The 24,824-nt window shown below is 45.5% G+C and overlaps 1 protein-coding gene across 2 annotated transcripts in view; it reads right to left on the bottom strand.

Annotated features, from left to right (window-relative positions):
* SMAD3 (SMAD family member 3) overlaps positions 1 to 24,824 on the bottom strand; it is a 69,657-nt gene that overhangs the window by 10,783 nt on the left and 34,050 nt on the right. The window contains exons 2-5 of one of the 2 annotated variants that reach the window (XM_083871374.1): positions 7,019 to 7,212; positions 5,939 to 6,073; positions 5,188 to 5,262; positions 4,364 to 4,414 (exon numbers count right to left, since the gene is read on the bottom strand). In XM_083871374.1, coding sequence (XP_083727500.1) covers positions 4,364 to 4,414; positions 5,188 to 5,262; positions 5,939 to 6,073; positions 7,019 to 7,212 — 455 coding nt within the window. The remainder of the gene's footprint in view (positions 1 to 4,363; positions 4,415 to 5,187; positions 5,263 to 5,938; positions 6,074 to 7,018; positions 7,213 to 24,824) is intronic. The other variant, XM_083871375.1, reaches the window with a different exon arrangement.

The raw sequence follows: 24,824 nt of genomic DNA, 5'->3' as shown, positions 1-24,824 counted from the left end.
GAGCTCCCATCTGGCCAAGGAGTTAACATCAAGCAGCAAACCCCAGCTTTTTCCATAGGCTTTCCCATCTGTTGCTCCTGCAGGGCTTAGGAGAATATGGGGCTTATGAAATCAACTCCAAAAAAATCCAAGGCAGGTTTTTACCACCCCAGCCTCCTCTCACACTGACCAGGGTCTCTGCAGAGGTCTGGGAGTCTTTTCTCACCTGTACCTGTTACTCCATAACCTTCAGGCATAGGTTGGAGAAGCCAAAAGACACTTTGGCTTCCTCTCCACTGCTGGAGGAGTTCCCAAAGTAGCCACAAATCAGGAAAATCACTTTGATTTCTGCTTTGTTACAGGCTTTGCTGACAGCAAATAAGGAATTGAATAGAAGTGCATCTGGGGAACTCTGTAATCCTTAGCAGGCTTCAAAATCCATGAAATTTGGAGCTTCTACCCATTCCCAGCTTCTTTTACCTGCCACTTCCTCACCTATTAATTTTATAGCCCAAAGCAAGCCCCTCTCTTGATAGAAACAGATTATTTCACATATCCAGGAGCAACACAAGTTTACTGTCCCTGCCTTTTTCTCCTGCATGGCACATTTGATTTTCCCACTGGAAATTGCCACTCCAGGCAAGTTCTTCCAGCAGCAGCAGCTGTGGCCACCTCAGGACTGCTCTGGGCTCTGTGGCCCCAGCTCAGTTTGGAGAGAGGCCCAGCAAACACCAGCTCTGCCCAGAGCCTCCCAAGGTGAGTCCACCCACCAAAGAAAACAGATCAGTTCCACATGACTGGGCTCTTACTCCACAGCAAGTGCTTTTCTAATCAAAAGGCTGCTCAGCTCCAGAAAAATCAACTTGTGTTGATCCTTAAGTAATATCCTCAGGTTGGTGCTATTCAAGTTATGAAAACACTGAAACCTCTCCATGGTTTTGTGGTCCTTTCCTTCAGAAACCGCCTCCACCTGGTTGGGGCTCAAGGGAACTGTGGATTCCTCACTGAAGGATGCACAGGAATTTTATTTCTGGCTTATCTGCAGCTTGAGGAAAGACATAAACCAACAAATCCCGGCTTGAGGAAAAGTGTGTCTCTAAAAACTGCAACCAAGTTTTTAATGATGCTGCTTTCTCCTGTGATTTGTAGTTTTAAACTTCAGCTTAAGCTGCTGTGGGATGGGCAAGTTCCCTCTTGGGTTAGAGCTGCCCTAAATATTCAGTTTCAATTTATGGCTTCTGTGTTTGGGGAAAAGGAAGAGAATGCAGCTCTGCTGAAACCAAAGAACAAAGAACTGTGTGAGGGTACACAATCAATAAAACAGGATACATGAAACCCAGGCAAATCCTGCCTGAATCATCCCTGCACAATTTCAGCCTTGACTCAGAAACAGCTTTGCTGTCAGAAGTGTCCCCGGGGGTGCTGGGACAGTCCCAGTCCTGCATCTTCCCTGCCAGATGAAAGTCCTGGGAAATATCTGCTGCCTGCTCTGCTCCCCCTCTCCGAGCACAAGGGAAGTTGTTCCTCTTGTTTCAAGGGAATGTGTTTGATCACAGCGTGGCTCAGAACTCACTGAGAGATGTTTCCAATGTACCAATCCCAACTCCCTCCCTGGAAACGAGGAGGTGCAGTGAGGTGAGTGCTCCCTTCCCTCTGCACCCAGGGAAGGGCTGGCAGTACCCAGGGACAGGGGACAGAGGGACAGGGATGTGACAATGTGCTCACTCCTCTGACAGCTCCTGCGTCAAGTCCTTCTGTGGAGCAATCCCTGACAATGGATTTCCTGTGCTCCAAGGGTTGGCCCCCTGGAACAACAATGTGTGTGTGACCACAGGGCTGCTCCTCAGCCAACCCCAGCTCCCTGACTTCATTCCCAGTGCCCACAGAATGCTGGCAACTCTCCTTTCATTTTGTTTTTACTATTTCCCCGAGTTCATGTTTCAGCAATAAGGAAGAGATCCTTGGGTATTTGTGACTTCCACTTAAAGCTTATGTTTGACAACTGAAAACTTGACAACTGTAATTTGGAACCAAAACTCAAACACTTCCAACTCCAACACACAAACTGAAAGGAGAATTTAAAGAAAAAAAAAATAAAATCCCAATATGTTACCTTGCAACGGTTTTGTGCCTGGGAGTGGAAAGATGAAATTCCCTGAGCTCCTTCCATCCCACATTTCTGCCTGACATGGAAAACCTGCCCTGCTCCTCGAGGTAACCCTGCCCCTGGTGTCACACTTGGTTTGCCTTGTGCTGCTTTATTGCCTCTGCAACTCCCTGGAATATGGCCATGGGATTTAAGAGCAAAGTTCAGTTTACACAAAGTGAACTGTCTTAAAAGCTTCAGGTAGTTCTTCTGCTCAAATAAACAAAGCAATCCTGGGACATCATTTCCTTCATGGCAAAGCTGGAAATGCCTCCCTTCTGCTCGAGAGCTGAGAAACTCCCTCCTGCACACACTGCTGTGGGATTTCTGTTCCATTTTCCCCACAAATACACAGAGAAAGCCTCATTAGACTCCTGCAGAGCAAAGTCCAGCCCTAGACAGTGGAGTTCTGCTTATCCAGGAATTACAGGAGTGCTGCAGGTCACCAGCTCCAAGTGGAGAGACCAGAGAGCCCCTTCCTGGGCTGTGACCATCAGGCTGAAGGTCTAATTTCCCTGGGAGCAGCTCCTTGCTGCAGATAAGACATTTACAACACTCATGTGATGACAATTTTGCCCTTGGACACTTTTAAGTGTGGATCAGCTGCTCTTTCATTTATTATTTCGTAGCTTCCTCAAAGGCAAAAATTTACAACGAAATTAAAAGCAACAAGAAGTTCTTCATTTGTGGAAGCTCCTGCCTGAGAGCAATAGATACAGTTTGCAAGAATTTAAAGGTGTTTTTTAATGCTGGTAAATTAAAGTGCTTCTCTGCTGTCTGCTCCTCAGACTACAAAGAGATTCCTTGTGCTTTTCCAGCTTCACCTGCTCCTCTTTTTTTTGTCCCCAGACAGCACCTGAAACATCTGATGTGTTAACAGCTAATGTCCCTGTCAGGGAGGATGTGGGGGGTCTGTTTCCTAGGAACTCCTCTCTGCCTTATGTAAGATACCACTTGCCAGGCTGAGTTTGTTATACAGAATTGGCTTTTTATTTTTAGGTTCGAAAAAAAAAAAAAAAAAAGAAGGAAAAATTGCAAGAAAAATCTCATCAGCTCCCAGGCAGCACAGTGGGAAAAATGAAATAAAGATGTTTCAGTCATGCATTCTCTTCTTGGACTGTAGCAGATCAAGAAATAAAAGTTTTGTGTCACTATGGCAATATTAAAAAAAAAAAAAAAGAGGGGGGGAAAAAAAGAAATCCTCTGTTCAACAGCCCCAAGATATCCACAAGTCAGCCAATGACTGACAAATTTTGGAGCAGTGTCAAAGTCCTGCGTGCCAGGATTAAAAGCATATGTAAACTTTATGGCCATGGTTATTCCAGAGTAGTCTCAAGTGGGCTCTGTCTGCTGCCTTAATGAACAGTTGGGGAGCTGATCCTGCAGCCAGGCAGAGCTGGGAGGGATTTTTATGGCAGAGCAATTCCAAACAGGGCAGGAGCTCAGAGTGATGGAGATCAGAATAAAAATAAAGGGTGGAATTTTTGAGATAACAGAGATGCTGAGAGAGCCACAGAAGTTCTCAAGGTGTCTCAGAGGTTCAGCTGCTCTCCCTTCTTCTCAGGGTTCCCCTGTTTGCTGTCACAGGTGTGGAATGAGTCAGTGCCAGCCCTGGTCTGACCGAGCCCTCGGGGCTGGAATGTGCTCCCTGTGCCCAGGATGGAGCTGGGGGAGGGAAAACAATTCCAGATTGCAGAGTAACTTGAGTTTGGGTGAGGAAAAGCAGCTGGTGTGAGGCAGAACAATCCTCCCCTGCATCTCCCCCAGCCACAAACACCTCTGGTGCTCCAGGAATGTTGTCCATGACCTCTCCACTCACCAGCATTCCTGCACATTCCCTGGTTATTTGGACTCTCCAACCCCACAGCAATCCATCTCCTCCAGTTCTCTCTGCTCAGACCATGCTGAGTCTCACAGAATCACAGAATTCCAGGATGGGCTGGATTAAAAGGAACCTTCAATCCCATCCAGTTCCACCTCCTGCCACGGTCAGGGACACCTTCCACTATCCCAGGCTGCTCCAGCCTGGCTTTGGACACTTCCAGACATCCAGGGGCAGCCACAGCTTCTCTGGGAATTCCATCCCAGCTCCTCCCCACCCTCCCAGGGAACAATTCCCTGCTCACATCCAATCCAAAGCTGCCCTCTGGCAGTTTAAAACCATTGGAATATTGTTAAAAGTGCATCATTCAAATGTCCCCCTCTTGGCTGTAATTACACCCAGCTCCATGTGCTTACCCAGATTGTTGTGTGCTGGAGACATGGGGTTTGGTGATAAGTTTGGAGAACCTGAAAATCAAGATGGGGATAATTATTGCTACGGAATCTGCAGCAGGAAAAACACTCACAAGATCTGCAGTGCTGCCCAGGCTTGTTGGAGGGACAACCCACTGCTCACTGCAGTCTCATTTTTGACATTGCAGCTTCTCTGATGTTTATTACTCCTTACAGAAGCTTTCAAAAGTATCAACTTGCTGCCCCCTCACAGGGAATTCACTGAAGTTTAACCCATTAATTTTCCAAACTGAGCAGCACTTGGCTGTTTTACTTTCAGGTATCACCCTGACAAACCCATTTAGCTGGGCATTAAAGAGCTTGGGTGTACATTGCCAGGCAAAATAAAATTAAAACCAGAACACTTTATGTCCTCAATCCTGCTGAGTTTGGGACAATGGATGAGGTTACACAGATCTGACCAAAAAGCTGCCAGAATTTTATCCTCAATCATGTAAATTTGCCACAAATTCTGGGCCTATATTTTCAATATCTGCACTTGGATGTCCCATGGATGCAGACAGGTGGTGCAGCCCATTTTTACTTTTCCTTTCACACTGCTCTGAGCTGGTTTCTTTATTTTTTTTTTTTTTTCTATAATGAGGGAAGTCCATAACACATGAACATTAATATGGGCTATTTGTCTGTAATATATGGATTATTTGAACATAAATTAAGTACCCTCATTCCAAACCTGGCTACTTCTTTTTGTGGCAATGAGAGAAAACCTGGACATTCGACTTGCTTTGGGATCCAGCCACTAAATTAAAACCCCAGAGGTGACTCACCTGCATCCATGCTGGGGTTCATCTGGTGGTCACTGGTTTCTCCATCCTCACTCAAATAGCCTGGAGGAGGGGTCTCTGCAGGCACAAAAACCATCACACTGTCAGTGCAACTGAAAAACCTGGATTTTAGGCACCAAAAACATTCACTTTGACATTCACAAGGAGCTCAGATTCTTTTTTATTACTTTTCTTTCTCAAGCTGCTGGAGGGAGGAGCCATCACAGCCAGGGTGATATCCATATTTGTGAATAACAGAGGAGGGGGAAAACAAAAAAATCCGGATTTTCAGTCCCGTGAAACTTCAAGCCATGGAGGCAGTTTTCTGTCCACATATTTCTCCTCTCCTGGACTGCAGCTGCATAACTTGTCCATGCAAATAAGGTGTAAATTGCTTGTAAAAGAGATACATAAATAGAAGAGCTCAATTCCATCAGAAATTTGGAGAGTTTTACTCAAAATGGCTGGATTTCATTCAAATCTCAACCACATAAGGGAACACCCAGTTTAGATTTCACAATAAACTGAGGTTGTAACCACTGAATGAAGAGGTGAGTTTAAAAAACCAACAAAACAAAGCCATGAACAAGCTCTAGTTGAGTGCCCACATTTACAACTTCCAGCTATTTCTGCACTCTTTAGCTCCAGAGGAACGATGGAAAGAAAAGATTCCCAGTTTGGGATCCCCAGCCAGGAACTCCCTGTGTTCTGTGCCCCTTCCCACTGCTCTCCCTGAATGGAAGACACAAGATACCTGGAATGTAGTTGCTCTGGGGCTCGATACCTGCAGGGAAGTTAGTGTTCTCTGGGATGGAGTGGCTGTAGTCATCCAGGGGCGGGAATTCGGCCGGAATTTCCGTGTGCCGAGGCACCAGCACTGGAGGCAGCACTGGGAAAGGCAAAACAGGGAACAGCTTTGAAATGAAAGTGAGCAAAAAAACGAGGAGAAACCAGTTTGGAGTGACAGCTTTAAATACGTGGGATACAAAAAGGGGCTCGTTAAGGGACAGGATTTGGTGTTTGCCTCTGGAATAAGAGCAGCAGGTGAACATGCTGTTTATTCCCAGCTGGGAATGGGAGAGAGCTTATCTGAGCACATCTGGTCTCTCTGCCCTCTTTCAGCTCTGCTGGAAACACCATTTAAGAGATGGTGCACCCCATGATTCCCAAGGAATGAGTTTCCCATAGGATGGAGCAGGCAGGTGGGATTAGCATAAACATCCTGCCTGGCTCTGCAGATCTGTGCTGACACACAGCAGAAGCTCCTGCAGCTCCAGATCAAAGTCTCTTCCAGAGGCAGGAGGAGATTCCAGAACAGGAAGTTGGGAGCTGTTCTTAGACTCAGCTCAACAGTTTATTCTTCATTTAACCCCAGCAGTGAGGGATGCACTGCTATGGTTCCTTCTGTGAGTTATGGGCACACAACACCACACTGGGAACCTGCTCACTTGGATTTCACTGACTCCCAATGGTATTTTCCCCCTGAGTGCAGATTCATAAATTATTTTACTTCATACAGTAAGGGATTATCACCAATAATAGACCCACTGTGGGAATACCCGGGGAGATGTCTCCTGCTGCAGGAGAGGCTGAGGAGGGCAGGGATCTCCTGGGAGGTGCCTCCTGCTGCAGGAGAGGCTGAGGAGGGCAGGGATCTCCTGGGAATGGCCTGGGAGATAACTCTTGCTGTAGGAGAGGCTGAGCAGGGCAGGGATCTCCTGGGAAGTGCCTCCTGTTGCAGGAGAGGCTGAAGAGGGCAGGGATCTCTTGGAAAAGACCTCAGAGATGCCTCCTGCTGTAGGAGAGACTGAGCAGGGAAGGGCTGTGGGGGTACCTGGGGTCTCCACTCTCTGGTAGTGGTAGGGGTTGACACAGACTTCGTCCTTCTTCATGTTGAAGGCGAACTCGCACATCTCCATGGCGCGCAGCTCGTGGTGGCTGTGCAGGTCGGGCCAGCGCCACAGGCGGCAGTAGATGACGTGGGGCAGCCCCTTCCTGTGGGACACCTGCAGCCGCCCATCCAGGGACCTGCAGGGGAGCACAGCGAGGGCTGCTGAGCCCGGGATGGCCACAACGGGGTGATTCTATCCTGGCTTGGTCACCAACCCTCAGCACGGTCACCAACACCCGGCATGGTCACCAACATCTGGCATGGTCACCAACCCTCGGCATGGTCACCAACACCCAGCATGGTCACCAACCCTTGGCACAGTCACTAACCCTCAGCATGGTCACCAACCCTCAGCACGGTCACCAACACCTGGCATGGTCACCAACCCTCGGCACGGTCACCAACCCTCAGCATGGTGACCAGCCCTCAGCATGGTCACCAACACCCAGCATGGTCACCAACCCTCGGCATGGTCACCAACCCTCAGCATGGTCACCAACCCTCGGCATGGTCACCAACACCTGGCATGGTCACCAACCCTCAGCATGGTCACCAACCCTCGGCATGGTCACCAACACTCAGCGTGGTCACCAACACCCAGCATAGTCACCAACCCTCGGCATGGTCAACAACACTTGCCATGATCACCAACACCTGGCATGGTCACCAACACCTGGTGCTGCCAGTGCCCGTCTTCATGGCAAAAAATTATGGAATTTTTTCCATACCTCTAAAATTATGGAATCTCAGCCTGGTTTGGGTTGGAACTGATCTTAAAGGTGCCACAATCCAGTGTCACCCCTGCCATGGGCAGGGAAACCTTCCACTGCTCCAAGCTCCAGTGTCCAGCCTGGCCTTGGACACTGCCAGGGATCCAGGGGCAGCCACAGCTGCTCTGGGAATTCTATCCCAGTCCCTCCCCACTCTCACAGGGAACAATTCCTTCCCAGTATCCCATCTAACCCCACTCTCTTTTAGTCTGAAGCCATTCCCTGTGTTCTGTCCCTCCATCCCTTGTCCCAAGCCCCTCTCCAGCTCTCCCCTTTAGGCACTGGATTAAGCATCCACAACAAATAATATTTGTGTCATACAACAGCTCTGCTCTGGATTTACTTTTGGATATCTGGATTTTTAGATATTTTTTTTCTTTACTATTTCATGGTTGATTAGGAGGCAGAGACAAAAGCTACAGCCAGTAAGAACACGACAGTTCAGTGGTACTCCTTGTGTCCTAAACAAGCAGGGTTTGCACAGCTCCCATCATCTCTGCTGTGCTTGGGAAGGTGTTACATCTTAAAATGTGTCTTAATAAACCTGGAGTTTTATACACAGATAGACAAATTTATAGTAGATGCCTTTTATGTAACTTTATCTACTATGTCTATATAAAGTTCAGGTACCTTACAAACAACCAAGACTTCCAGTTTCATTTTTCAAGTTGCAGCTTGAAATCAAATAAAAGACTTTTTACAGCACTGCTTATTTTTATTTTTACATCTATCCTGTGTCTCCTCCAGCTCATTTTTCAACCAATCCTCTCCTCACCCCAGAGCAGTTTCTTCCTAGCAAATCTTCCCCTTTTTGGGGGAAACAGGACAAGAATTTTCAACTCCTTTCCAGCAGAGGAAAAAGCTGGAGCAGGGTCTCCTCCATCCTGGATGAATGGGAGCTGCCCCCAGGCACTTCCTTTGAAGTCTAACCCTTCATTTCCCTTGCTTTTCCTAATGACCCAAATGAAACACTTCAGGGCTTTGGTGAAATGAAATATTTCTCTTTCTTTAATTTGTCAAGGAGAGAGAAAAATAAAGAAAATTGAAATTTTACTCGGAATTATTTCCCCTGGTTCTTTGTGTTGGCAGCCGAGTTAGAAAAACAAAGCAAACCCAAAGCAAAACACACAAACAATTATTCCAAAGAGGTTGGGCTCATCTTGGCTGCTCTAAGAGAGTTTTCCCAAAAGTTCCTCTGGCAGAGCCTGGTACCACACACACCCCTTTGCAAACACTGGTACAACAACAGGGAAGGCAAAACACAACAGATTCCAGCCCAAATTAGGGAATATTCCCAAGGAGAGTGTCAGTGGCTAGACCTGAACTTCTGGGGAAGGTGGGAATTTTGGTGTTGATTTCATTGGAGACAAGTGACCTCAAAATTAATCAGGTTGGAAAAACTTTAAAAAAAAATACCTATGAAAATATTAGCTGAATTTAGCAAAAAGAGATGAGACAAGGAATAAACCAGGAGTGTTTCTCCATTCCCTTCATCTTTGCCTGCTTTAATGGCAACATTATCTCCAAGTGAGGGGAAAAGAGACAAAAGAAGATTCAGAGAGAATATTCCAAGCATCCCACAGGAGACACAGCTGTGGGAAGTGTTGTTCCTGCTCAGTCTCCAGCAGCTCATGGATATCCTGGATTTGGGTTGAGCAGCTGAGGTGGGGCATTAACACAAAATGTGTTTGACTTTGGGGTTATTTCCAAGGATGGGGCTTCTCCCTGCATTCCCCAACAATCTCCTTCTCAATCAGCTGGAGAGGAACAGGCTCTTCCTCAGCCCAGGCTCTGCCCACAGCACAGAAAGAGATGGAATTCTTATCTAAAGAGACTTTTTACAACCACAGAGCCATCTGGTTTATTTCCAAATCCAGCATCCTCCCCCTCTCTCCTCTCTGTAAGAGATAAGGTAAAAGGAGTATTTCCCCAAACTCCTGGGTGTTCATTGAGTTTTTCTGGTTGGGAAATCTCTCCTCAGGCTCCACACTGAGTGACTTGGGACAAAACAGACAAACAGAACGTGGCTGAGGATCAGGGCAGCTCCATTTCCCCCTCCTGTCCTCCCCAACCCTCCAGGAGTATTTTCCTCAGCCCCCAAGGAATATTTTCTCCCAAGGAACAAACTCTGGTGTGGCTGAGGTGGGACAGGAGATGAGTCTGCTCAGGACAGACCCAGGGTGACCCCAACATGTGTCCCATGTGCAGAGTCATCCCATAATAAACACAATTTCTTCCCTCTCCTGGTCCTGTTCTGAAGCACAGGCTGATCCCAAACCATCCCAGAGCTCAGCACATCCAGACTTCATTAAAATCAGCAGAATCTGACCCCAAATTTCCCTTGGGATGCTGAACTCTTCCTCCCTTTTACCTTTCCTTGCAGCAGCCTGGGCTGAGTAGCTCTGCCTGTACAGCTGCCTTGATACATTTATTATTCCATACTATTTAACAGGATTTATTTTGAAATTACCAATACTTTTTGGCCAAAATTTACTACTGGATTGTTCTCTAAAAAAACAGCATAATTTATGGTTTGTCATCCAAATATTCCTGCAATGACTGGAGTCCTTGAGAACCAAAAAAAAACCCTCAGGTTGAGCACCTTTAGGATGGATCCATCCTTAAAAACCACTTCCTAAGGAAATTTACCACACAAAATGCTGCTCAAAGAGCAAAAGGCAACAATCATCTTTTAATGGCAAAACCAGAAAGGGGAGGGGGGAAAAAAAGGACAGAAACAAATTGAAGCTTTATTTTTAAACAATCTGTCTGAATTAAATGAGAGAACATTGCACAACCTGAATTTGATTTCCAGGCCTGATTGTTTTTTTAGTTGTTTTTTTTTTCTGCTTGTTTGGGGTTTGTTGTTGTTGGGGTTTTTCTGTTGGGTTTGTTTTGTGGTTGCTTTTTTTAACTGTATTTAATTTGTCAGATCCTGGATTGCGAAAGACCAAAAACCCACCCCACGTTCTGAAAGGTTTTGGTTATTTTATTTGTTCCTCTTTCAGCATTTTGCTGCTATCTTTAGATGAATATTGAAACTCCTCCTTGCACCCACTTTAAAAGCAAAGCTGAAATCAGGGGTGCAAAAACCAGGAGTGCAAATTAAGGAAAAGTGATCTAAGCCATCAAATATTTTTGCCCAGGTTGGAAAAATTCAGATTTACTCCATTAGAGATCCAATCCCTTCCCTTTCCCATCAGTTTTATATCCCTGTCATTAATCTTTTGCAAGAGAGCAAAATGCCTGAAAAATTCAAGTATCCAGTAAAACCAACATGTGCAAAAAGGGAGAAGGAAAAAAAGAAAAATCATCAAGAAGAAAAATTGAAATTATTCATTTTAAAAACCATGAGCAGGAGCTGGGTTTTAAACCCATGACTAATAAGTTGCCAGTTGCTCTAAAATTCACCAAGAACTGTGGCCACGGGCTGTGATTTCCTCCTGAACACAAAACATGATAAGTAGTTCCTTACTGGCCCTGCATCTGGGCTCCAGCAGGAAAATTAGCATTTACTCTGGTAGCAAAATCTGGTTTTTGTGTGCAGAGCTGTGTAATATCCACAGGGCTTCACTGAGCAGCACTTGGAGAAAATCTCAACTTTCCCTCAACAGCGGCCAAATCAACAAGAGGGAATATAAAAAATGACCCACGCAGCACATTTGTAACTCCCAAGCTGATCCTTTGCCATCTCTTTTCCCCTCAATTTGCCCAGAATTGTTGAATTTTCCCATTTCTGGGGCACTTTTAACACTGCTGTCATTCAAGGGCTGGAAATAGAAAGTTCCCTGTGTCAAGTTGAGGTTTGCAATGTGCTGCCAGAGAGGAAACTAATAATTAACACTCCTGTTTAACATTTATAGAAAGATTAAAATAATTAATAAATTTTCAACATCTCTCTATGGGAGAGGGAAAGTTTGTACAACTTTGAAATGAATGGAGTTAAAAGGATTTTCTCAAAGCAAAAGGAAAGTTTGTGGCAGAGCCAAGAGCAGGAGAGAAGAATGAATCTCTGCCTCAAAACTATCAATGATCACTTCCATTTTGTGCTGGTAACTCTCTCATCTGGTTTTTCTCTTCCCACTAAAAATCCTCTTTTGGATTTGGAAGGAAACCACACATCCTTCACCAAACAACCCACAGCATCAGGTAAAGATTTTAAAGGTAAAGAGAAATTCCATGTTTTCTCCTGGTGCTGCAGAATTCCTCTGCTCAAATCTCCTTTGTCCTGGGTTTGCAGAGGAGCTGACAACAGCAAAATTAGCAAAATCTCTTGTGTAAATGGTTTTTTTACCTGCCTATTTCCATGCCAGTCTTTGCAGCCTCCCCTTCCCCCTCTCCAGAGCTGAAGAACTCCAGCCCTGGGAGTTGATGTCAGGATCAGATTATGACAGCATGAGTCATTTATTAAGATTCCAGTAAGCTCTTTAGCAGGTGCCTTGAGACCGTATTTTTCAGAGTCTAATTTCACATTCAGACATAAGTACATTTTATTGGTTTACCATAAACTCTCTGCCCATTGTTGCTGCTCCAACAGAGCCTTGGCTCCCCTTCCACTCTCAGTTTAATTTAGATTTCTTTAAAGCTATGGAGAGATCTCTTTTTCTTATTTATTATCAGCTATTTTTCTCCCCTGTATTTTTTTACTGATCTCTGTTATTTACACCCCTTCCGTTTCTGCCCCAGCTACAGGATATTGGTTGGTGGCCACCAAACCCAGCTCCCTCTCCTCTATTTTTAGCCATTTGGTAATTTTATGCCCCTCCATTTCTTTCAGCTCCTCCTTTTCCTGACAGCCAGAGGAGCACAGCAAACAAAAATCAGATACCCCAGAGACCCAAGAACACACACCCTCCTACCCCAGAAAGTAAAGAATATAACCTCGTGCTTAATTAAGCCTTAATCACTTCCAAACTTCCTAATATATATTTCAATATTTCTGCATTTTCTCCACAGAAAATAAGGGGTAGAAGTAGAATTTGAGGCTGTGTTTCTGAAGTTATTACATCCCTGCTACCTCTAAATGTGAAAACCCAGTTTTTCTAAGCAGTCCTGGTCCTTTTATTTATTTCAGCCAAGTTTATTGGCCCAAATCTGTGTCAGGCTAATTGAAATTTATTTGTGCTTGAGCCTTAAGGGTGCAGGGAGTGGACACAGGAGAGGTTTCTGAACGTGCCTTTTTGAAAAGTCATTTATCAGAGCTCGTCATTTCTTCCCAGAATCCCGTATTTAACTCCAAAGCTGAAACCCAAAACCCAACACACATTTCCATCCAAGCAAAGCAGCAACTTCCCCTCTCCCAGGAGATTCCAGGCATCCTGATGGGGTTATGTGCCTGGATGGGCAGGGCACTTTCAGGAGGAGAAAAGAGATGGATGGAAATGCCAAAGAAATTCAGATAATCTCCCATAACCCAGAGTGCATCCAAAACAAAAGAATTACTGGAGCACATGGCAATCAAAAAAGAATGAAAAGGCAAAAAAAAGCTGCTGTAAAACTCAAGTTATTCTATGGTACTTACACTTGATTTACATTTAATATCTAGTTTCTGCGTGCATCCTCTTGATGTTGTAGGGAAAAAAAAAATGCTCCTCTTTGCACTGAAATCAAGAGAGTTCTGCAAATCAGCATCAGCTGTTGATATAATCCAGATAAACCAGAGCAAGAGAACCCAGGAAAGAAAGGGAAAAAAAAAAAAACAACCTCATGTGCTGCACAGTGCTTGGCCAGAAGCCTCACACCAAGAACTGCTGCCCCAAAGATGTGTGTGCTAACAAAAGCAAAAGGGATTATCAGAGGGAGTGTGGAAAAATGACAGTTTTAAGACCTTGGCCTCCCCTTCACAATATATACAATTCCCAGTGCCTTCAACAGAGCCTTCATATAAATACCAGAGTCAGAACTGGCTCCTCAGACAAATGTTTGTGCATTCTATCAAGTTGGGACTAAGCCAACATTTCTTATGGAAACATTTCTGGTGGTCCTGGACAAAGAACATGTTTACTTTATAGCAGATATAGCTAAAAATACATTGTGCTCCAGCCTCCAATTATCTTGTTTGGAATAGTTTGAGGCTACTCGAGGCTCGTTGCTGTTATTTTCTTTATTATACAGTGAAAACGTTGCTGCTTTTCCTGTAATTTGAAAAGCAGCTATTTCCAGGTTTGCCCATCTGTGTTTGGACCTCCCCCGCACGGATAATGAGATCCAGGGTGAAATTTTCCAGGAGTGCCCATCTCCCATTTTCAAAAGCAACTTAAGGCACAGATCAATGCTCTGCTGGAATTACAGAGGCCTGTGAAAGTCTTCCCTTCATGCCACTGGCTCTGTGCTCTATTGCTTTTCAAGCTGGGTTAGCAGCTTACTCAGATGTGTAATTATTTGCACAACCAGTAGCAATTAACAGCACACCACAAACAAGGGGCCCTGGTCCCACGAACTTCCTCCAAGCTCCTCCTCCCCAGCCCCTCTGCAGGGATGTCCTTTGGGATCCATTCCTGATGTTCTGTGAAGGGATCTGGTCTCCTTTAAATAAAATCCAATTTGCTCACAAAAAAAACCTTTCTGGGTTCCCTTATCAGCTTCTCTCTCCCCTTTTCCCAAAAGAATTATTTATTATCCACCTCTCTGTTCCAAAGGAGCTTTCCCAGCTCCAGCATGGCAGTGAATCAGTTGTGGGTGAATCATTTCCCATGAGCTTCACCCCAGAGCAGATTCCCACAGGCTTTTCCCCCCCCTAATCCCGATGACACAGAGAGACCCAAACAAACCCCGGAGTTTCCACCAGGAGTTTCCACCAGGAGTTTCCACCAGGAGTTAACACAAGGTGTGTGCTGAGGTGAAAAGGGAACTGGAAGGAGTCTCTGTTAATTTTACAACTCTTGAGTTCCTCTGCTGTGAGTCACCAGCGATGCAGGAGAAATCCAGCTCCAAAAGCCAACCTCAAAGAGTGGGATGTCTTTGGGGAGAGCTGCAGATTTTGCATGGAAAGGTTCATTAAAAGCTCACACGAGTTAATATTTTACAGTCTCTTCTGGCTGTAATTTCCAGTGAAGTCAGAGCCCGGGTGTGTTTGGAGGAAGCACTTTGTAAACTGCTCTGTCTCATAATCAGCTTTTACAACACCTCTGAGGAAGGTGAGGGCAGAAAGGAGGTGCTGCTGTTTTTGGGGTTATTATTATTCTGATTTGGGGGGCTGGTTCTGGAGAATTAAAAAAAAATAATAATTCTTTGGACCGGAGAGGTGAAAAAAGCTTCAGCTGAAATATTTTCTTCCCCCACCTCAAAGTCTCAGCAGCAAAAAGGAAGCTGTGTATGGGGCCTACCTGAAAGCTTCCTTTCTTCCTGTGACTCTCCAGAGCAGGGCAAGGGTTGTTTTCAGCAGAAGTCACTCCCTCAGCCACCTCCTCCAGCCAAGGTAATTATCTTATTCATGGAGGCCAAATTCTGCCTCCCTCAATTACAGATTATGTTGAAAAAAACCTGAAAAACTTTGAGAAAAGAAAAGGGAAGAGTATCTTATCTTCCCCCATGCTGCAAGACACAACACAAGGAATTCTCTGCTGGCCAAAAATGTGATTTTTCCATAGTGTTTCTGTCTGGATGCACCATTTCCCTCTCTCCTCCACCTCTCCCCTACCCTGGTGCTCCTGGAGTGAGGATGTGTAATTCCAAAGCTGAGCTCTGACTAATGCAGGATGTGTGGGAGAGCAGCTCCATGAATAAGAGCTCAGCAAAGCACCAGGATCACGCTAAGTGACTCTTATCACCCAAACAGGATCTCCAGTGTGTGTTTGTGTGTGTGTGTGTGCACAGGGACCTTCCTGAGAGGGTTTGATCATTGCTATTGCCCCGTGGAAATCCAGCTGGGGTGACAGAAAAATGCAAAAAAAAGTGGCTGAAATCAACATAAACAAAGATTTTATTTTCAGGTAAATGTCAGTAGTAATAAAAGCTTGACGCAAGAAGTGATTAAAGAATGGTCCAGAAAAAAAAAAAAAAAAAACCCAGCATGAAAACAGGTCACCTTTCAACCACCACAGGACACGGAGCTGTTCCCAAATGAGATGTTTTTCAAAAGTTTTCCATGAGGTGTCCACTACGAACAGCTGAAAATATCAACTGCATCCAAACTCACATTTAAGGAACAGAGAGCCATTTCAGGTGCCTTTCCTGCCTCCAAACTCAAAAGAATATTTAATATTCACCACCTGGGAACCTCACTGGATAAATGCTTAAACACTGAGCTTAAACCAGATCTCGAGCTTGCCAAGGAGAGGGAATGAAGAGGGAAGAAGACTCACAGGTAAATATTAGTTTGTACTTGGAAAAGGCAGAGCACATTTTAAAGCTGCTTTTGGTTTTCATGCCAAGCTCACAGGGTCCTCTGTCAAGCACTGGAAGGCCAAGGTGACACAGGGGGACAAACACCTGGTGCCTCTGGCAGCTGCTGCAGGGGGACAGTGACACAGCCAGGCAAATGATGGGAAATGGCCACCAGAATTCCAGAAACAAGGGATGTTTTTCTTCCTAATTTCCTTTCTGGCCCCTCTTGGCCGGTGCCAGGCACACAGGAGGTGGGCTGGGCTGTGTGTGTGTGGTTCTGGCACTCTCCAAAGGGGCAGGGAATGGTTTGGGAATGTTCTCCCCCTTTCTGCTCCCACACAGGCCTCACACCTTCCTGGGCAATAATGCCAGATAAAGCCTGAGAGTTCTCTGAAGCCACAGGAGAGATCCCTCCTGTCCTGAAGCAGCAGCTCCACACCCTCTGCTGTGCCCTGAATGGGAACCCAGAGCAGACAAAACAATTCCCAATTCTTTCAAATCCTTCAGCGTTTTCAGCACTCTACAAGTGCACAAATAGCTCTGTCCCATCTCTGTGGTGCAGCCAGGATGAGAGGGGACACCAAAACTCTGCCTGACAGCCAACACCAACATCCCAGCACTTTGATGTCACCATGAGACCACCACTGCCTGCTCCAAATCAAAGCTCTGGGGGAACTTCTGAGCCAGCCATAATCACTATGCAGCTGAAATGCAGACAGGAGACCCAGGAACACCACCCAGCTCCTCTAAACCAACACGATGAGGCACAGAGGGGGGTAACTCTCAATTATGGCCTTTTTCTGTCTCCTCTGGAGCAGCAAAATGCACTTGCTGGGTGCCTGGCTCAGCAGTGACTCAGAGAACAGAGGGATTTCCATTGAATCATCCACAGGGTTTTAAGCACCCTCAGGTTCTGTTGATGGGAGATGTCTCACTACCTACACCTTCCCCAAATACTGCCTGGGCTGTCCAGGGACACAGCACACACCAAGGGTCTGCAAAAGAGCAGGAATCCCCTGGGAATACCTGGATGCTACAAAAAGGAGTAATAAGCAAACACAACTGGAGCAGCACTGCTCACTCCCAGAGCTTGTGAGCACAGGTAGAAGCTACACAAAGATAGGGAAAACAATGGGATAAGTCACAAATATTTGACTTCACAAGTCAAGACAGTTTTCTTTCCCCTCCCCTCGTGACTAAGCCTTTGGTCCACACACCCACTCCATCCTCAAAAAAACAACTCGGTGAAACAAATGTGATTGCTCTAAAATACACAGAGGCAATGACCAACCAGCCTCCCCCTCACAGCACTCAGCCTATTTACTAAGAGTCTGCACCGTCTGCTCTGTTTGGAACAGGATCCAACTCCCCCTCTCAATGAGACATTAAACACCAGCAAGTCCAACCCCTCTCCACTTTCCTTATCCCATTCCCAAATCTCCAACATCTCTCTCCCAGGTGAACTTGCTGCCATCACTCCTGGCTGCTGCCAGGGGAAGGACACTGCAGTGTCCACTGTGCCAGCTGATCCCAAACCAGCACTCAAATCCATGCCAAGAGCTGTGCCAGGGGCTCTCCCCTAGAGGAGCTCCATGCTCTGCCTCCCAACATCCCTGAGCTCGAGCTCTGTGCCATGCCTGAAAGGGTTAACCTGGCAGAGGGGAGATCTGGATTCAGCATAAGGAAGGAATTCCTGCCTGTGAGGGTGGGAATGTGGCACAGGGTGCCCAGAGAAGCCCCTGGATCCCTGGAAGTGTCCAAGGCCAGGCTGGACAGAGCCTGGAGCAGCCTGGGATAGTGGAAGGAGTCCCTGATATGGCAGGGGGTGAAATAGGGTGGATTTAGAGTCCCTTCCTACCCAAACCGTTCTGTTATTCTCTGACTCTGCACCTCACCTGTAATTGTGTCTCTCAGCACTGCTGGGGGAATGGCAGAGCCGCTGCCTGCACCTGCAGCCAGAAACCCCAGGTCCAGCCCCATCCTGGCACAGCCCTGCAGCATCAAAACTTACTCTAGAAAATACTCACCACTGCTCCAGACCACCCCTAGTAGCCTTTCCCAAAGCTACTAGTCCAAACCTCCCAAGCAAACAAAGATCTACCCCTTCTTTTTCCTTTTAGCAATCAAGACAACTTGCCTGTCCTTATGTCATCCCAGCTAATCTCTTCCTCCTCTCTGGCACATCAGATAAATATCTTGTTCCTCCAACCCATCAGAGAACACAGTTGCTAAAATTATCACTGTGACCCATCAGTCACCCTCCTCTCTCACACTGTCCCATATCTTCTCAGAGGTATTAAGTTCAAAACCTTGTCCTCAAGGCACTCCACTCCTCTTTTATAACACACTTGAGAGCTCACACCAACAGCAGCTTCTCCCAAAATCTATGTCCCCCACATTTTCCCTTTGGCTTTGGACATCTCCCACATGTTCCCTTTGGCTTCTCCTTCCCTCCCACCTGGGGGCCCCTCTCTTCTGCTTTTGGCAGCTTTCAGCACTTCAGTGGTGTAGAAATTCCTTCCAGCCCTGAAGAGATGGGAGGATGATCCTTCACCATCTCGTTTCCTTGGGAAGGCTGATTAAACTGAGAGCACCAACCAGGATCAACACGATGCAAAGCAGACAAAAAGGTTTGCAGAGAGCAGATAATGCAAAATTATTGAAGTAATTAATACAGCCCGTGGTTACAGTTTTCCCTGGATATTCCCAGGAGTACTGCCTTACATCTTTGAGCCTGCCAGCTCCTCAGTACAGGGACAGTCTGTATTTTTTTCCCCCTCTTCTAAAGCAATAAGCACGTTCTTGGCAGCTAAATTATTAATAAGGAACAAATGGTAATTGATTTATAGATGAGCCTGAAAAAGAGGATTTGTCTTCTTCAGTCTTTTAAGTCCCCGTGCCCACAAGGCTTTGTGCTGGTTCTATCCCCTCCACAATGTCCCACCCAGACCTGTAATGCAGAACATCCAGCTCCAAATGATCTGTGGTTATGTGACCCCTTTACCTCTGTTGTATCTGACCACTGACCAGATATTGCCAAAGAGAAACAAAGTGCTCATTGTTCCTCCTGTCTCCCTCTCTCTTCTCAGCCGGCAAGAAAAAGCTTAACTGGATTAGTTCTTAAGATTTTATTTTTATCCATTGTGAGCTTGTGAGAAAAAAAAAAAATCCTCATGGAAAAGATGAGTTTTGAATTCAGGCTTTGAATATGCTGAGCTTGGGGAATTAGCTCTCAGTGCTGGTGGAAAGTTCCACAGTTCTGGCCCAGGAATTCACACCAGAAGTCTCTGTCCTGCTCCTTAGAGCACGACTTTCTCACATTTCAGCCCCAGCACTCGCAACAACAATCTGCACTGCTGTTCTGCTGCCTGACCTGAGGATCTCCGGGCAGGTCTTTCCCCTGCACAGATCTGGGCTCCCTTGTGAGGCAGGCGGGAGGAGAGAGAGCAGCTCCTCCACAGGCTGCTCTGTTTATTGTAATTACCAGCACCACACTCCCTCCCTCTCCACTGCTTTCACAACATTCCCCACAACTTGTTTGGCACCAAGGACTGATCAGCAGCCAGCCTGCCACAAACTCAACCTTTTCTGAGGCAGACCCGTGGCTTTACTGAAAGCAACCCAAAGTTTGTTTCTAGAAACATTATGGAGATGACATGTAAAGCACACAGCACTGCTGCTTAAAGGCTGGCTCAATCCCAAACAATGGGAGCTCTTCCATGAGGCAAAAACAGACTTTCAAAGGCTTGTGGGCAAATATACTGTCACTGAATATTTTGTCATGGAAGCAAGAGCCTAAAAATATACCAGGAGCAGATAATGCAGTGAGACAGCCCGGCGCACATCCTGCCTGCGCTCTGTAAACAGCCCGATGTGAACTGGCACCATTGTGCAAATCAGGCCACCCATACCAAAAAGTAGGACAGTGGTTTGTGACCAACTGCAGCTCCATCCCAGAGCCCTGTGCTGCTCCTGCAGCCTCCATCCCACAGATCTGGGCTCCTCCTGCAGCCTCCATCCTACAGCCCTGTGCTGCTCCTGCAGCCTCCATCCCAGAGCCTCCATCCCAGAGCCCTGTGCTGCTCCTGCATCCTCCACCCCACAGCCCTGTGCTGCTCCTGCAGCCTCCATCCCACAGATCTGGGCTCCTCCTGCAGCCTCCATCCTACAGCCCTGAGCTGCTCCTGCATCCTCCACCCCACAGCCCTGTGCTGCTCCTGCAGCTCCATCCCAGAGTTTCCATCCCAGAGCCCTGTGCTGCTCCTGCATCCTCCACCCCACAGCCCTGTGCTGCTCCTGCAGCTCCATCCCAGAGCCCTGTGCTGCTCCTGCAGCTCCATCCCAGACCCCTGTGCTGCTCCTGCACCCTCCATCCCACAGCCCTGAGCTGCTCCTTGCAGCGTCTATCCCACTGCCCTGAGCTCCATCCCACAGCCTCCATCCCACAGCCCTGAGCTGTCCCTGCAGCCTCCACCCCACAGCCCTGAGCTGTCCCTGCAGCCTCCACCCCACAGCCCTGAGCTGTCCCTGCAGCCTCCATCCCACAGCCCTGTGCTCCTCCTCCAGCCCCATCCCAGAGCCCTACACTCCCCACCCCAAAAACCCTGCTCTGTTTGGGAACAATGGTGGGAGCTGGGTTGTCTCAGGAACTGGGAGAGGTGAGGAAAGGCCACTTTGGGGTCTCATCCCTGCACCCAGAGCTGCACCACGTCCTGCCCACAGCAGGAAACCCAGCCTGGGGATGTGCTGATTCACCACGGGGTTGTCATTCTGAAAATACTTCTCCTCCTCCTCCTCCTCCTCCCTGCCAGGGAAGGGCTGTTGGTATCTCCTTTCTCTCAGCACAAATCAAAGATAAAACACGAGTGCCCCGGGTAACTGGAATACATCACATTCTGCATTCCTCGCTCCCATTTGCAATATTTGGGCTTGAAGGGGAAAATGTTTTGTTTAGCATAAATGAGGGAATGGTAAAAGCCACACCAGATTGAAAAAAGTGAGGCTCTGGGGACACAGTTCTCCAACAGAGCAAAGTGAGATGAATTTCTTGTTCTAGCACATAAAGCTTAGCTGGAATTGGTAATTAAACCAAAGTTCTCAAAATCTTCAGGTGCTTTTTAAATGTTTTGTCCTTACCAAAATTGTCCCCATTGCTCTCAATGTTTTTCTGCAAATACAAGTGGCAGGTCCCTCCTCTGGAAGTGTGCAAAGACACTGGAAACACTCCAGGAGTTCCAACACCACAAAAAACAGATGTCAAAACCTGAAATCATTCATGCACTTATGCATAACAGTTCCAAAAACAAAGATCCCTGAACGAGCCTTGGGCAGAAGCCTGGAGCACTCAGACAGTTTAATCTCAGAACCTCCTCCCCTGTGCCCAGAGCTACGGAAAGAAAGCTCTCAGGTTGAAGAGGGTGTGCAGAAACAAAAAAGCAGCCTCCCCAAACCTGAAAGGTTGGTTTCCTTGCAGGAGAGCTCTCCAGCTGAACCTGTGTGTGTTTTTGCACATGGAATGAATCCAGCAGATTCCATCCTGGCCCTTGAGGATGAGGATTGTTTGATGGCAGAGCCGCTAATCCTCCACTAAAGCCCAACCAAAGATTGGGGTTGATGCACAAACCAGCAGAGAAGAGAAAGTCCCTGCCCCAGGAATTTCCATTTCCAGCAGGATGAGCAGGTAAATGAGACGGACAAACAGGAAGGAGCGGTTGTTGTGTACCCGGGTGTGAAGTGGCTTCGTGGGGAAAAGAAATTAAAAACATTCCCCATCCCATTCTTCCTGCAGCAATTAATCAGATTTCACTTTCAAAATTTGGGTGCTATAAAAGTCCAGGTGAGCAGATCCTGGGAAATGCGCGGTTTCTTTTTACAGGCAGGGAAAGAAAAGAGGGGGAAATAAATGCTAAGAACTAAAAATATACTTTTTTTCTGAAAATCAGAGTGGCATCAGGAAGGGAAGGGGAAATGTGTGTACGAGTAAAGCAAAGAGCACCAATCCTTTCTGCTTCCCTCTGCTGATCACCCTTGATAAATTATCATGACTCTTCTGGGACTCTTTTAAAATCTGCTTTTAATTATTTACTCGTATTTTTTTGGAAGATAAGATTGTCTCTGCCTTTGAAACTTCCACAAAGGCCACACACTCCCACGCAGAAGGATTTCACTGCTATAAAAGCTCTGGCTGCTCAGCCCAGCTACTACTTAGAAATAAAAAAAGCAACATGGATGGCTGCAAGAGGCACTGATATGGAAACCATGCAAAAAATTGCACTGGGGGTTTTTTTTGAGCACTTGATGTTAAGGGTAAAAAAAAAAGAAATGAAATAAAATTAAAAGTAAGATGAAAAATAAAATAGATGAGAATAAATGAGAATAAATGAAAATAAATTAAACTAAAAACAAATAAAATTAAAATTTTAAAAATAAAAAATAATTTTTAAAAATAAAATAAAGTAAAATAAAGTAAAATAAAATAAAATAAAGGAAAAGAAAATAAAGGAAAAGAAAATAAAATAAAGGAAAAATTTAAAAAATTAAAAAGGAAAATAAAGGAAAATAAAATAAAAAAGGAAAATAAAGATAAATAAAGGAAAATAAAATAAAGGAAAATTTAAAAAATTAAAAAGGAAAATAAAGGAAAATAAAATAAAATAAAGGAAAATTTAAAAAAAAATTAAAAAGGAAAATAAAGGAAAATAAAATAAAGGAAAATAAAGGAAAATAAAGGAAAATTTTTTAAAAAAATAAAAAAGGAAAATAAAGCAAAATAAAGGAAAATAAAATAAAGGAAAATAAAATAAAGGAAAATAAAATAAAGGAAAATTTTTTAAAAAATTAAAAGTAAAATAAAGGAAAATAAAATAAAGGAAAATAAAATAAAATAAAATAAAATAAAATAAAATAAAATAAAATAAAATAAAATAAAATAAAATAAAATAACTGAAAGGGCTGGAGCAGGGTGCCCAGTAGGGGAACCATTTCCTGACCAAGGCTGCTGCATTCCTGACTCCCAAGTGAAGGTGCATCCAGTGGCTGTGTCAGGTGCTGCCTTGGCAAAAGCATTTCTTGCTAATGGTTTCTTAATTGTTTTCTGACAGCCCTGAGACATTCCCCAGAGGGCTGTGGAGGCAGGAGCTGGGACTGCTCGGTGCCATTTGTCACAGCAGCAGCACCTGCTCCCCAGCCCTGCCATCCCCACCTGCTGTGCCCAGGGAACACCCCTCCTTCCCCACCTTGGCATTCCAGACTTGGAATTTGGGGGTATTGGCTGCACTTTCTGCATCAGCACCATTAATTCAACTGTTCAGTCTAAGCCTGGCCTCACTGGGCTCTGCAGAATTCCTGGATTGAGGCAGAGCTTTTTTCAGAGGATGAAAGAGACTTTGAGATCTTAAAATGCTGGTGTTCTCTTAGATAATGAAGTGTTTTAACAAATAAAAATAACATTTTATTTCAGCTCCAGCAGGCAGTGCTGTCTGAGGTACCTCAAGGCAACAGCTATGAATTCTGATTTAAAGGGGAACATTCACCCCACTCTGCTCTAAGTCTGGCTGAATAAAAGCCAACCCATTTAGCATTTTGCTTCCTGCTGCAAAGATCCCACTGTTGTAAGCCTGGCCTGTGAGATGAGGAAAAGCAACATGGAATAAATATCGTGTGTCACTTCCTTTTCATCCCATGCAAACCTGGGCTCAGCTCAGGGGTGGGGACAGGCACCCTCCTTTCACCTCAGCTTTCAGGCACAATAATAAATTAACAAGGGTGGGCCCTTCCACTCAAAGCAGCTTTTCTTTAAAGCTCATCAAATCCTTTCAGAACAAGTTCATTTGAATGTATTTAATTTTACTTGGAGACTGATAATAGCTCCAGTGGATTGCATCATCTTCACTAGAACAGTAATGTCTTTTAAGTTTCTTTTTAGTAGCTGCCTCAGACATGCCTTAGATAATTTTGTTGGCCAACTGAGGACTAATGCAAGACATATTCTATGAATAAATGCATTTCCAGAGCCTCAGTCTCAGAAGGTGATTTTGCAAATGGCCAATGAGAAATGCCTGCTTTGAAGTGTTCCTGGAACTTAAAACCACTGATCAAATTCTACCAAAAAAGGCTCAGTGAAATGTTACTTCAGACTGGGTTTATCTTTCCTATAAAATGCAAACTACTGCATTTAAACCAGAACTTTCCCCTATTAAATGTGCACTTTCACAACTTGGGAGTATTTAACTGAGGTGCTTAAAGTCAACATTTCGTTTTCTTTCTTGGAGCAGTTGAAAAAACTTAAAGCCAAAGTTTTCGCTGGATGGAAAAGGTAACTCCAAATGGCTTTTCCCTAAAAATAAAGGAGGAATTTGCACCAGGCTGTGTGAAGGACCCAGTGACACAGAATTTACACCACTCCAGCCTGCTTTGCTCTAGAAAGGATTTCCCAGCCAGCAGCCTCTTGTTTTTTCCTCATCCAAAATGCTCCTGATGTTTCCTCCGTGGCTGAGGATCCAGAGATTTCTGCCCTGCTGGTGGAAATCATTGCACAAGGTCCATGGAAAGGGGAAAAGAGACTTTTTGAGTTCTGTGAGAGCCTCTGGGCACTGCCCAAACCCCCAGCAGGGCATTTACTCTCTGGTTTCAACACATTTCATTGGATTGTTCAC

The sequence above is a fragment of the Zosterops lateralis genome (genome assembly GCF_965231275.1).
Source record: "Zosterops lateralis genome assembly, chromosome: 13".
Lineage (NCBI taxonomy): Eukaryota > Metazoa > Chordata > Aves > Passeriformes > Zosteropidae > Zosterops > Zosterops lateralis.
This window is presented reverse-complemented; position numbering and strand designations above follow the sequence as displayed.